Below are 13,223 nucleotides of genomic sequence, written 5' to 3' on the forward strand. Positions count from 1 at the left end.
GATTGACGCTTTGCCACCGACTGCAAATCATATTCATATCATTTTATTTAGAAATATTCATCCATAACTCAGCACAAAGATTATTGTAACCGTTATTTTTTTTTATAGGACTACATTACCCATTACATTGGACTACAATATTCTCGGTGACGTTTCCGGTTTTACGTCATGACGCAAGTCAGCGGCGGCTGCTGCAGCGGGAAGTTCGCCTGACGACCGTAAACATCAACTGAACATCATGTAAACAACGCTGTTGGTTTTATATCAGACACAAATGGGCTTTAATGTGTTCGGGAGTTTAAATGAACTCAGGAATAAAACCAAATGCTTTTAGGGATTAATGATGGCGTCTAAAGGTGAGTTTAGACACACACACACACACACACACACACACACACACACACATATATACATACATATACACACAAACACACACACACACACACTCATATATACACACACAAACACTCACACACATACACACATACATATACATACATATACACACAAACACACACACACACATACATACACACAAACACTCTCACACACACAAACACTCACACATATATACACACAAACACTCTCACACACAAACACTCACACACATACACAGACACACACATATATACACACACACACATATATACACACACTCACACACACACACACACAAATACACACTGCAGCTCAGGTCCCTTCCTCAGTCCCTACAGTTCATGCTATTGTTTAGTCTAATGACCTTCTACAAACACAGGCTTTAAGTGTCAGGTTTAAATGATTAGACATTGGTTGAATGTCAGTGTGTTTGTTTTGTCTCTTATTGTTTTTTTTTTCCCTGATGAAGAAAATGTATTTTTATTAAATTATGTTTTGTCTCTATTTCCAGTGTGGCAGCATCCTTATGTAAACATATTTAAGCATGTGAAAGTGGAAGAATGGCGGAAGGCCAGCAAAGAAGGAGATGTCACATGCTATATGGTTAAAAAAAAACTTTTATACTTCTAAAATATCTTTAAAAAAAAAGTCCAATAAGCTAAACTATTGCCTTTCAGTCCTGAGCCTCCTGTTTTTTTTCCCCATCACGTTAGGACAAGACACTCAAGTGCACCGTGTTCCGAATCCGTGGTTCAGTTCCAGCCAGCAACTACATCCTGATTCCCAAAACCAGCAGCCAGTCTCTGGGCCTCACCGGTCGCTACCTGTACCTACTCTTCAGACCCTGTCCCAATAAACACTTTGTAGTGCACTTAGATGTGGTGGCTGAGGTGAGAGCATTGAGAGAAGCTTTGTGAGCTGATGTCCAGAGTGTAACCTGGTATACTAAATACTAGTTATACTCACACACTCTATGGACAGGTTACTATGGTTACTGTTAGGGACATACTCTGATTTTATGAAGCCAAAAATTCCAATGAGCAGTTGTTTTGGCTGGAGATAAGAGTTGAAAAGTGACACAGAAAATGTAACATGACATGGAGTTATGTATAAAGGGTTTTCTCTCTCTCTCTCTCTCTCTCTCTCTCTCTCTCTCTCTCTCTCAGGAAGGTCAGGTGATCCGTGTGTCATTCTCCAACCTGTTCAAGGAGTTTAAATCCACAGCGACATGGCTGCAGTTCCCTTTCCTGTGTTCAGCTGCACCTGACTCTGTTTACGAGAGCACAGCCAAGACAGCTAAACGCAGTAAACATTCTAAATATATAAACTTTTGCAATAATTTACCTTATTAACATCAGTTATTGATTACGATGTCAGACTTAGTGTGAAAGCTGGGTACAAAAAAATATATGGAAAAATATCTCAAAGGGCACTACAAGGTGAAAAGAAATTGGCCCACAGTGTTTAAGATAATTAGTTAATTACTAGTCATACAATCTACCACTGTGGATTTCACAACAAATCCTGATGAAACAACAGGCTAAAGGGCTGGCTTACTACTGTGTGGCTTGTCAAAAAAGTTAAAGGCAAAAACCTTAAAAACATGCATATTTTTATGTAGAATTCGAGTCTGGTTTTCAGTGTTTTTCTCTCCTGGCTGGCTCGCCTCAAATCCAGCAGCTTGATTATAAGACTGATCATGCCATTCTTGGCTCTGTTAAAATCATTTGGTGTGTTGCAGGCACAATTACAAGTACTTTTCTATAATATACTTTTATAATATTAATAATATAAGTCTTGATTATTATTAGTAAGCACTCCTTACTATATACATGCAGATAATAATGCTGTCCACATTAAAGACATTTTGTGTGTTGCTATTCAGACTCTTTTATGCTGGTTTTAAATGCCTTCTCCTGGCTGGCTTGCCACAATTATAACGGTCTGATTAAAATACAAATAATTGCATTCTTTGCCATTTTACATTCCATGGGTCTTAGCTAAACCATTCTGGCTGTTTTTTTACAATGACTCACCAGAAATGTAATAGGCATGTAATAATACAAGAAAACTGACTTATGTGCTTAATATGCTAGTGTGCCTCGTTATGCATACTCATTTTAGCTTTCAGTGTGGGCTCCTGGCTGGCTCACCAGAAATGTATCTTACAGATAATGGGTACAAATGGAATTATTATGTATTTATATGTAACGTGGCTTTCTGTATTTAAGGTCTGGTGGGTCCAGCTCCAGTGAGTGTCCGCTGGACGTGCTTGATGATGGACCTTCATGACGTGCTTTCTGTCTACCTCAGAAGAACACACAGCCACTTGAAGAGCATCAAACTCTGTGCCAACATGGCTGTCAAAAATCTGGTCACCAGCGACCTGCTGCTGGATCCAGGTACATACTCATAACTGGTGTTAAAACAATACAGTGATTTCTCTCTGTTTTAATACTTTCATGTTATGCGATTGTAGGTCTGTCGTTTTCAGAGTTCCGGCAGGCGGGCATGGTGCTGCCTGAGGGAACGGCTCCTATGCCTAGAGACATGTGCTTTCCTGTGCCAAAAGGCAGCAGTTGGCATCAGCTCTACGACTACATCAGGTACGCCGCACATCTTCCTGTGCGACAATAGGAGCTTTAGTATTTTACACTTTATTGTGCAGTATTTGTGAACACTTAATGCAGTGGAACAGCTTCAAACCAAGTTCATTCCTTATGTCACTCATGTGATAACAGCTATTTTTATCCTCAGCAACTTCTCATTATTTCCTTTCTCTTGAAGTTGAATGTTATTGCAATAAGCCCTCAGACTCAAAGACCTCCCTGTGTAAGAAAACTGAAGTTACAGCTTTACATCTGATGGTTTACATGGAAGTCTTCTACAGAAAAGCAATATTCATAACTATTAAAGGATAATACGACATGAGTGCAAACATTTCAGCAACATTCCTTTTGAGTGAACTGTCAGTGGAATGTTCGTTTAAACGTGAGATTAAAACCATGCTACGTGTGTTTTTGCAGATTTCCCTCAGATGGTGCAAAGATGCCATTTGACTCTATACAGAAAGGACAGAGCACACAAGCCTTAAGTCCACGTAAGTGTTACACACAAAATGCGCTACTTGTGTGTGTGTGTGTGTGTAGATGTTTACCACACATATTATTGTTGTGCTTCATTTCAGTTATCTAAGGAACATCTCTCTCTCTCTCTCTCTCTCTCTCTCTCTCTCTCTCTCTCTCTCTCTCTGTGTGTGTAAAAGAACCCCTACATGACAAAAGTCCTTATCGAGAGGAAAGTTACAGTGTGGGCATCAGTAATCCGGTGCAGGACCGTGTCTCCCTCGTCCAGCAGATCACCACACCTAAACCTGTGAGTCTTGACTTTACTTCCTGGTCATATTTCATCAGTTCTCAGAAACTAATGTTATGTCATGTTACTAAGAAACTGGACATGTGGTGATGCTGTATCTCTGAGATTGTATCTGTGTGTGTGTAGCGTGCTAAGCAGCGCCCACTGCTGGACACCTCCAGTCTGCCCGAGCTCACCAAGGCACCTTCCGTAGATGTAGGCAGCCTCAGATTTACAGGTCGTAGGTCACAGTGTGAAGAGGAGGAGGAGGAGAGCAGGGTCGTGTGTGATGATGGAGACAGTATACATGTATACGCTCACTATGAGGATGATGACATAAGCACCCATTCAGCAGACAGTGAGGAAGTGGCAGTGAGTGACCCTCTGGCGTGTGTGGGTTTGTGTGTGTGGTCTCCTACGTCTTGTGGTTTCAGTGCAGAATGTTTGTTGCTCAAGTTACAGGTCCGCGAAGCGGATCCCAATTATTATATTGCTACCTACCAAATAAATCAATAATTTGACACAAAATGATGATTTAAAAGGAGTTTATTGATTTAAAAACGATTGTATTGCTTCCTCTAAAGAAAATAGTGCGCTCCGTCTCTACGGTTAGAATCCTGTGTGTCCATGGCAACACTCTGTTTTTCATGGCAACGGTGTGTTATAGTTCGCAGCGGTCTGTTATCAAGAAATAAAATAGTGTGTGCGTAGAAAGAATTTGTACACACGCCGCTCAAAAAATTAACTAAGTAAATAAATAAAACTCCTGAGCGCAAGTCCACCTCTGGTCTAGTCAGGCTTTTTGTGTTAAATTTTATTTCCTGTCGCTGCGCAGCTCTTTTATTGTACATGACAGCTTATGTCCCGATGACCGGTCTTTGCATTACGATTAAAAGCAGTATGAATAAAGTAAAAAATGTGATGTGTGGTCAAGTTCGAGTGAAACATGTGAAACACTTTTTTTACTGAAATGTTTATCAGTAATAATCTCAGTTATAATGTGTTATTTTAAAAAAAAAAGACAACAATTTTTTGACTAAAACTAGACTAAAATTAAAAGACTTTTAGTCGACTAAAACTTGACTAAGATACCTTGAGTTTTCTTTTGACTAAAACTAGACTAAAATGACGAGACTTTTAGTCGACTAAAACTTGACTAACAAAAAAAGATATGTGAATGACTAAATATGACTAAAACTAACAAGGACATTTGGCACAAGACTAAGACTAAATTAAAAATAGGTGACGAAATTAACACTAGTGTTCTGAATATATTCCTGATATTACATTTGTTTGTGTGTCGTGATCGTCCTTAACAGAAGTTGCACCCTGACCCTATACTGAAGATGAGCAGAATCATTGGCTTTGGTGGAGCAACAGTGAGATGTGTGAGTGAGAATTCGGCTTCATTGTCTGTTATACCTCTTTAATTCTAAAACCTATACTTTTTATTTTAATGATTACATTTGGTCATGTTGTATAGTAGTATGGTTATATTTATATAGCTTTAATTTATTATTTATAATTTTTTTACTTTTATTTTACTAATAATATTTAGTTCTATTATATATTTAAATCTGTAAGCCAGGATAACAATATTTAAAAACAGCACAACTACTACAAAGAAAGTCAGTGATTATTATTTATGCTCTCTCTCTCTCTCTCTCTCTCTCTCTCTCTCTCTTTCTCTCTCTCTGTGTGTGTCTCTTTCTCTCTCTCTCTCTCTCTCTCTCTCTCTCTCTGTGTCTCTCTTGCGCGCTCTCTCTCTCTCTTTCTCTCTTTCTCTCTCTCTCTCTCTGTGTCTGTCTTTCTCTCTCTCTCTCTTTCTCTCTTTCTCTCTCTCTCTCTCTCTCTCTCTGTGTCTCTCTTGCGCTCTCTCTCTCTCTCTCTTTCTCTCTCTCTCTCTGTGTCTGTCTTTCTCTCTCTCTCTCTCTCTCTCTCTCTCTCTCTCTCTCTTTCTCTCTGTGTCTCTCTTGCGCTCTCTCTCTCTCTCTCTCTCTCTCTCTCTCTCTCTCTCTCTCTCTCTCTCTCTCTCTCTCTCTCTCTCTCTCTCTCTGTGTCTCTTTCTCTTTCTCTCCCCCTCTCTCCCTCTCTTGCGCTCTCCCTCTATTGCGCTCTGTCTCTCTTGCGCTCTCTCTCTCTCTTGCTCTCTCTCTCTCTCTCTCTTTCTCCCTCTCTCCCTCTCTCTCTCTCTCTCTCTCTCTCTCTCTCTCTCTCTCTCTCTCTCTCTCTCTCTCTCTCTCTCTCTCTCTCTCTCTCTCTCTCCTTCTCTCCCTCTCTTGCACTCTCTCTCTCTGTCTCTCTCTCTCTCTCCCTCTCTTGCACTCTCTCTCTCTCTCTCTCTCAGGCTTTGTGGGCTTGTTACGGAGAAGATGTGGTGTATCCGTGTCATGCCATCATTGTCAGTATGAAGGTCTCATCTGGTCAACAGCGCTTTTTCATCGGCCACACAGATAAAGTGCGTAACAAGCAAACACACACACCCACACACACACACACACACACACACTACCATGCTGAGTGATTAACACTTATATTGTGTGTGTGTGTCTCAGGTGTCAGCTCTGGCTCTGAACTCCAGCTCTTCTCTCTTGGCATCGGCTCAGACAGGAACACACTGCCTGGTTCGGCTCTGGAGCTATAGCAAGGGAGAGACGCTAACCATTATAAGAACACACACACACTCACTGCACTCACTCAGGTACACACACACACACACACTCATACTAGACATCTTGTTTAAGCTTACTGAAACATATTGCTTTGTGTGTGTGTCCAGTTTGTCCTGTAGCGGTGGGGCTCTGTGTGGAGTGGGCAAAGACAGCCATAACAAAACTGTAAGTGCTGCATCACATCACATATACAAATAAACATTGTGTACAAACATACACAAACATCAATGTTTTTGAGAACCGATAGACCAAACGTCTGCCAAGTTGCCCGGGACGGAGGCATTTGTTTTCTTGTTAGACATAACTAAAGTTTTTTGTTTTTTTCTTCAGTCTGACTTAAAACTACATATATTCCATAACTCTGCCAAATACTCTAAACCAGGGGTCACCAACCTTTTTAAGACTGAGGGCTACTTCAAGGGAACTGAGTAGTACGAAGGGCTACCGGTTTGATACAAACTTCCTCAAGAGCAAAATTGCACAGATCACTTTTTAATAATAATAATAATAATAATATTATGGTGAAGACACTGCTCACATCAATGTTAATTATTCTCCACAATTATTAACAATGATTTATACAACAATGATGGAAGGAATATTCACAAGTAATTTAGTCTTTTTCAAAAAAACATTTTTAGTTTAATGTTATGGTGTTTTCAATGAACACGTTATCTCTTCTTTGTCTGTAAATGTCTGTTAGTGAGAAGCCTGGCACTGCATTCTGCTCACCAGTGTACTGTAATCTGGTGAATAATTTGACACTGTAAGTCTGAGTGAGTCTATGTGTAAATGTGCATCAGTAAGGCGTGTTCTGTGTTTGTTCTTGATAAAGTTCATTTTATAAAAGGCTGGTTCACAGAGATAGGTTGAACCAAAAAGGCAGGCAAATTTCATAGCTGCTGTTCATACACCACTGTACTTTTCTGTGTCCACAAGGCACCAAAAGTTTGATGCAGACTGATGGGCTTTGAGGTGGAGGTCATTTTACAACGTTAGGATTTCTATTTCTACCTTTCCAGCATCCAAGTTGAACAGAGCACTTAGTTGCTCAACAGTGCATGTCATGTCCACTTGCATGAAAGGATTTTTAACGTCTTTTTCTGTCCTTAATGCGCCGCCGGGTGGGTAGTTAGCATTGAAACTTTTGTGACAAGTACTGAAGTGTCTCGCCACATTGTGCCGCTTTGCCGTCGCAACAGTCGTCCCGCAAATGAGACACACACACTTTTCTTTGACTGACGTAAAAAGTACTCTTCCTCCCAAACACTGTGAAAATTATATGTTTTCTGTCGCTTTTCTGCCATTTTTTGGGGGGTAAATCACAACTAACTCCTCATCGTTGCTGCACCACTTCCTTGTGTCAGGAGTCGGACGTGACGTGCGCGCAATATTGACATTTGACTTCAGAAAAGGCCAGAGTTCGTTATATACATTAAACATTTATGTTTTAATTTTTTTTAATGAAATAAAATGAAATTAAATATCGTCATTTTAAAATCTACGTTAATGCAAGCGTTTTTTATTCAAAAACTACAGCAAGAAAATTTTTTTAGGCGGAGCTATATTTTGACCAGTGCTATTTTTAGAACGTGCCTCGTGGGCGCCTTAAGTGCTCCTTGCGGGCGACCAGGTGCCCGCGGGCACCGCGTTGGTGACCCCTGCTCTAAACCCTGCAACTCCGAGGTTCAGGGCACTGACCTGAGATGCTTGGCACGGATGATAGCTGATGTATTTCAGTGTATCAAATAAATCTGCTTCTTACTTTCATTTCTAACACAAGCAGCGTGTGTCTAAATCTCTGGAGCACTATTTTATGGAGAATGAAATAATTTGTGTGTGTGTGTGTGTGTAGACAGTTGTGGTGTGGAACACTCAGCGCGTTCTCAAAGGAGGTGTTGTCTCAGTTGTGGCTAAAGCTCACACAGACGTCGACATCCAGACCATGAAGATAACCTTTTTCGATGACACACGGTACAAATTCATTCTCTCTCTCTCTCTCTCTCTCTCTCTCTCTCTCTCTCTCTCTCTCTCTCTCTCTCTCACACACACACACTTTCTGCGTGTACACACACGTCTGTGTCTCCTTTCATATTTCCATTTGCATTATTGTTATTTATTTTGCAGCATGGTATCCTGTGGCGTGGGCAATGTGCGTTTATGGCGCGTTCGCGACCACTCTTTGCGCTCATGCCCCGTTAACCTGGGTCAGTATCACAGCCTGGAGTTTACAGACCTCGCCTTTGAGCAGGGACACGCTTCAGGACGACAGCCGGAGGACCGCACCCTGTGAGGACGTACACTCGTGCTTGTTTCTTGCGCTTCAGTGCCGTTATTGTTATAGCGATTGTGTCTTAATCAGTGCGTGTGCGTTTCACAGCTTTGTTAGCAGTAGAACCGGCCACATCCTAGAGATTGACTATGTCTCAGTGACTATTCAGAATATCAGGAGGCTCCTCCCATCTCAGCAAAGCCACACCCACTGCAGAGAGAAGCAGACCTTCGGTACAGGTGAGAAGTTTCAAGGAGTTGTGTATTTACTCTAAATGTCAATGGAAAGTCGTTACAAGAATATTAAGATGTATTGTGTGTGTGTGTGTGTGTGTGTGTGTGTGTGTGTGTGTGTGTGTTTAGGCCCAGGTATTGCAGTGAACAGCATTAGTGTGTGCAGCTCATTCTGTGCTACAGGCTCAGAGGACGGCTTCCTGCGTCTCTGGCCTCTCGACTTCTCCTCAGTCTTCCTTGAGGCGGGTCAGTGCCAGTCGTCAGTATCCCACATTGACACACACTTAACTTCTACAAGAATTAACCGATGTTTTTTTTTTTGTGTTTGTGTTTAGAACACGAAGGGCCAGTCAGTCTGGTGTGTGTATCTTCTGACGGTTTGAGCGTCCTTGCGGCCACCAGCACAGGAAACGTCGGCTATCTAGACGTCAGTAGCCGTGGTTACCGCACGCTCATGAGGTCACACACAGACGCAGTGTTGGGCTTCAGCGTGGACAGAACCCGGCGCCAGATCACCACGGCATCTCGTGACAGCACCGTCCGTATCTGGGACATGGATTCAGCTCAGCAGGTTCGTTTCTATCTATTTATTGTGTAGAACTCTGTTCCAGAAAGTAAGTGCAGTGTGTCGTGCAAAAAACGATCGAAGATGACCCGTCTTTCTCCGTGTAGCTGTACGACTTTGTATCGGATGATCATAATGACACCCCGTCCTCGGTGGCGTTCCATCCCAGGATGCCCATCTTTGCTTGTGGCTCCAGCTCTGGCACCGTCCGAGTATTTGACATCCCTACATCCAGCATTTTAGCACAACACAGGTACACAGAGCAGTGTTCTTTATTCGGAACATGCCTAGTATGCGCACACACACCTCACATCCCCTGCAGTGTGGATGTATTTATTATACTACTGTGTTTTGTGTTGGTTCAGACAGCACCGGGGTGCAGTGGTGGGCCTGGTGTTTTCTCCAGATGGTGAACGCCTGTACAGTGCTGGATCTCTTGGATACCTTGCCCTCTATAACGCTTCCCAACCAGAATATACCATCCACCGTGTGCTAGGTTAGTCCACATTGCGCGGTATGAGTTGCCTACATTTCTCCATGGAGTGGAATGGACTTTGCATGGCTAATCCTGGTGTTAATTCGGCTGTAAAGGTAACATGGTTGTGCGAGGTGTGGACCGAGGCCCGGACGCTTTGGCTGTGAGTTCGGATAGTAAACTGCTGGCATTTGTCGGTCCCACAGAATACACCGTGACCATCACGGATGCACATTCACTCAATGAGGTACACTTAACTGTTCATTTAAAAAAATAAAAGGTCTTAGCATTTCCCCTTGAGGAACACCTGTTTATGTGCTGGTGTTGGTTATTATTATTTTAATAATAACTAACCTACAGTAATATACTGTATAACATATAACATTTGTTGACATTGTATGTTTCAGTTACTACGTGTGGATGTGAGCGTGTTAGATGTCGAGAGCACGACGCTGGATTCAGCGTTAAAGGTGTGTTTCTCCCCGTCCTCATTGTCCCACCTGCTCGTCACCACTTCAGCCAATAAGATCCTGTGGATCAACAGAAACACAGGAAAGTTACTGAGAGAGGTGAGAAAGATGATCTACAGTCTAACTACAGAATTATATGCTAAAAACACAACAGCGTGCCTTCTTTGTATTCCACTTCTAACTGTTCTAAATGTCTACAGGTATCCGACGTGCACAAGGATCAGTGCGCTTCTTTGTCTGTCAGCGAAGACGGACGCTATCTACTCACTGCCGGACACAATGCGGTAAAAGTCTGGGATTATAACATGAAACTGGATGTCAAGTCGCAGGTGTGTGTGTGTGTGTGTGTGTCTATATATAATTGCAGTTTTATACATTCACTTTTATAAAAGGTGCCAATAATTGTGGAGGATACTGTTATCTTCATGATATAACAAGCGATTATATCACGATGAGCAGTTGAGGAAGCGAAGCGGTCAAATAGTCGGGACAAAAAAAACTGTATATGTGTATTACAGGTGTTCATCGGTCACTCTGAGCCCATTAAACAGGTGAACTTCACCCCTGACCAGATGAGTGTGGTTTCAGTGGGTGATGCCATTTTTATATGGGACTTCCTGGCCCATCCACAGAAAGTACCTTCCTGCAGGTAAGTTCCCTCTACTTAGAAATATGATGTCACTTTATTCTGAGTATCATCTTTTATCACATTTTTTCACCCCATTGTCAGGTCACCGGTATCAGCCGTATCCCCTCCTACAGCAGGGAAAGGCAAGAGCATCTCTGCTTCTAAGACAGGTAAATATACACCAGACTCTATCACTATCCTCTCTGTCTGTCTTTCTTTCTCTCTCACACACACAAAATAAACTCTGATAATTGTGAATTTACTCAACTATTAAATTGTATATATTCATCTCACTCATTTTTGGATTGCTTCAGTGGCTGTGAAACCCAATGAGGCGGAGTCTAACGGAAGCTTTTCCAGCGGGATTCCTCGACAGGCGGCGCCTCTTCCTGTCTCACCTCCGCCCATTTTAGACATGATCACCATAGAGAAGAGGGGGCATGAGGGTAAGTGGGCTACTTTCTGCCCAAGGAGTTTGTCACTATCCGTGTTTGTGAGTCACATTATGCTCCACATGCTGCAGAAACCTTTTTTAGGGGCACTACGACAAAACTGTACACTAAAGGTACACTGTAAATAGGGTCTGATGTACTTTAGATGTACTGTCTTGTTTTGGAACAGATTCCTCTTTCCTGTCTATCACCGGTTACGCTGAAGAGGTGCAACCTGGTCACAGCTGTTCCCCTGCTCCTAGACACGCCTCCTTCCTGCAGGTCACTGAAAGGGGCGGAGCTGGAAATTCGGTCACTGCTCCAGCCAGTCAGATCGCAGTGGAGGAAAACGGAGAGGAGAAGAACCCGATTCGTCCAGACTGCTACAAACACTTTACGCCTCGTTACAAAACGTCTGCGCTTGACCCGGTACACAGTAGTATCATTACTTTTACTCAATAGCTTACTTACTGATTCATTGACTCACTCATTCACTAACTTTCAACCTCTGTTCTTTCAGGGTGCTGTAACTCCACCTCCAGGACAAGAAGGACTTAGCCTCAAAGCTGTGATTGGTTACAACGGTAATGGGCGGAGCAACATGGTTTGGAATCCAGATACAGGTGAACTGTACATCGAATATCTGAGCATGTCTTGTGGTTGTGCCTCAGGGGACTTGAGTATCAGCATCATTGTAAACTTTGAGCTTTGTAAACCTTTGCAGCAGTAGAATTGTTTTAACCTGGCTTTAAGTTCTAACTTACTTTAAGTCCTAAACCACTAGGTGACGGCAACAGTCACGGCATTGATGTAGAGGATAATGCAATATTGTGCAACGTTTTCTGCACAGCACTAAAAAAAGCCTTCCCTGGGGCTTGTTACTGTTTGTTGACTGCACAATGTGTGTTTGTGTTGCCACAGGTCTGTTTGTGTACTCCTGTGGGTGTGTGGTGGTGCTGGAGAACCTCCACAACGGTTCTCAGAGACACTGGCTCGGCCATAGCGAGGAGATCTCAACCCTCGCCGTAACGCACGACGCACAGGTGCTGCAGTAGGAAGCGATTCTGATGCCTTATTCGAATAAGTATTTTAATCATTAAGAGACGCTCATACATTGAGGTAGAATAATTGCAAATACCCTGTCAAGAGTCTGTAATAATAAAACAAATAATCAACATTGCCGATGTAGACGGTGGCCTCTGCGTCAGGAGGTGGGGCGTCGTCCAAGAGCCTCATCTGCATTTGGAACGTTAAAGACGGAGCACGCAGAAATAGCATTTCGTTCCACAAGGGCTCGGTACAGAGTCTGGCTTTCTCCAGAGACGACCTCTACTTTCTGTCTATAGGTGGGTCGGATGACATAACATCTCGTCCGATTTGTAAACGAATCGTATTCATTTAGGAGTTACTGGTGTCTGCAGGTGATTTTGAGGAGTCGACAGTGGCACTGTGGAGCACGCACTCGTTTGAGCTGCTCTGTTCGATCAGAGCGAGTGTCCCACTGCACGAGGCGGCGTTCTGCCCCGGCAGCGCCAGCCAACTGGCGTACGTCGGCTCCGGCTTCGTCTTTTTCTGCCACATACACACCCACGGTCGTGGAACGGAGCTGCAGGTATGCGTAAGCTGAGGCCACACCTACTTCTCTAGAACTGACAGGGACACAGGCCACGCCTCCTTCACTAGTACTTCTCCTTCTAGGTCCAGTCCATGGGTTTGCCAGAGGAGATCGGCGAGGCTGAGGTCAC

General features: G+C 42.9%; 1 protein-coding gene across 1 annotated transcript in view; it reads left to right on the forward strand.

The window, feature by feature from the left end:
* The first annotated feature begins 168 nt into the window (after positions 1–168).
* wdr90 (WD repeat domain 90) overlaps positions 169–13,223 on the forward strand; it is a 17,598-nt gene continuing 4,543 nt past the window's right edge. The window contains exons 1-32 of the mRNA XM_060871161.1: positions 169–356; positions 890–981; positions 1,092–1,268; positions 1,545–1,683; positions 2,610–2,780; positions 2,858–2,984; positions 3,405–3,478; positions 3,644–3,753; positions 3,880–4,104; positions 5,052–5,120; positions 6,080–6,190; positions 6,288–6,433; positions 6,512–6,569; positions 8,260–8,378; positions 8,532–8,693; positions 8,785–8,915; positions 9,039–9,155; positions 9,245–9,480; positions 9,582–9,727; positions 9,840–9,970; positions 10,066–10,196; positions 10,357–10,518; positions 10,620–10,748; positions 10,938–11,068; positions 11,150–11,217; positions 11,362–11,493; positions 11,669–11,907; positions 11,999–12,101; positions 12,400–12,521; positions 12,668–12,824; positions 12,900–13,090; positions 13,177–13,223. The exon at positions 13,177–13,223 is cut by the window's right edge and continues 122 nt beyond it. Of these exons, the coding sequence (XP_060727144.1) occupies positions 341–356; positions 890–981; positions 1,092–1,268; positions 1,545–1,683; positions 2,610–2,780; positions 2,858–2,984; positions 3,405–3,478; positions 3,644–3,753; positions 3,880–4,104; positions 5,052–5,120; positions 6,080–6,190; positions 6,288–6,433; positions 6,512–6,569; positions 8,260–8,378; positions 8,532–8,693; positions 8,785–8,915; positions 9,039–9,155; positions 9,245–9,480; positions 9,582–9,727; positions 9,840–9,970; positions 10,066–10,196; positions 10,357–10,518; positions 10,620–10,748; positions 10,938–11,068; positions 11,150–11,217; positions 11,362–11,493; positions 11,669–11,907; positions 11,999–12,101; positions 12,400–12,521; positions 12,668–12,824; positions 12,900–13,090; positions 13,177–13,223 (4,169 nt within the window). The 5' untranslated portion in view covers positions 169–340. The remainder of the gene's footprint in view (positions 357–889; positions 982–1,091; positions 1,269–1,544; positions 1,684–2,609; positions 2,781–2,857; positions 2,985–3,404; positions 3,479–3,643; positions 3,754–3,879; positions 4,105–5,051; positions 5,121–6,079; positions 6,191–6,287; positions 6,434–6,511; positions 6,570–8,259; positions 8,379–8,531; positions 8,694–8,784; positions 8,916–9,038; positions 9,156–9,244; positions 9,481–9,581; positions 9,728–9,839; positions 9,971–10,065; positions 10,197–10,356; positions 10,519–10,619; positions 10,749–10,937; positions 11,069–11,149; positions 11,218–11,361; positions 11,494–11,668; positions 11,908–11,998; positions 12,102–12,399; positions 12,522–12,667; positions 12,825–12,899; positions 13,091–13,176) is intronic.

The sequence above is a fragment of the Tachysurus vachellii genome, chromosome 5, assembly GCF_030014155.1.
Source record: "Tachysurus vachellii isolate PV-2020 chromosome 5, HZAU_Pvac_v1, whole genome shotgun sequence".
Classification (NCBI taxonomy): domain Eukaryota; kingdom Metazoa; phylum Chordata; class Actinopteri; order Siluriformes; family Bagridae; genus Tachysurus; species Tachysurus vachellii.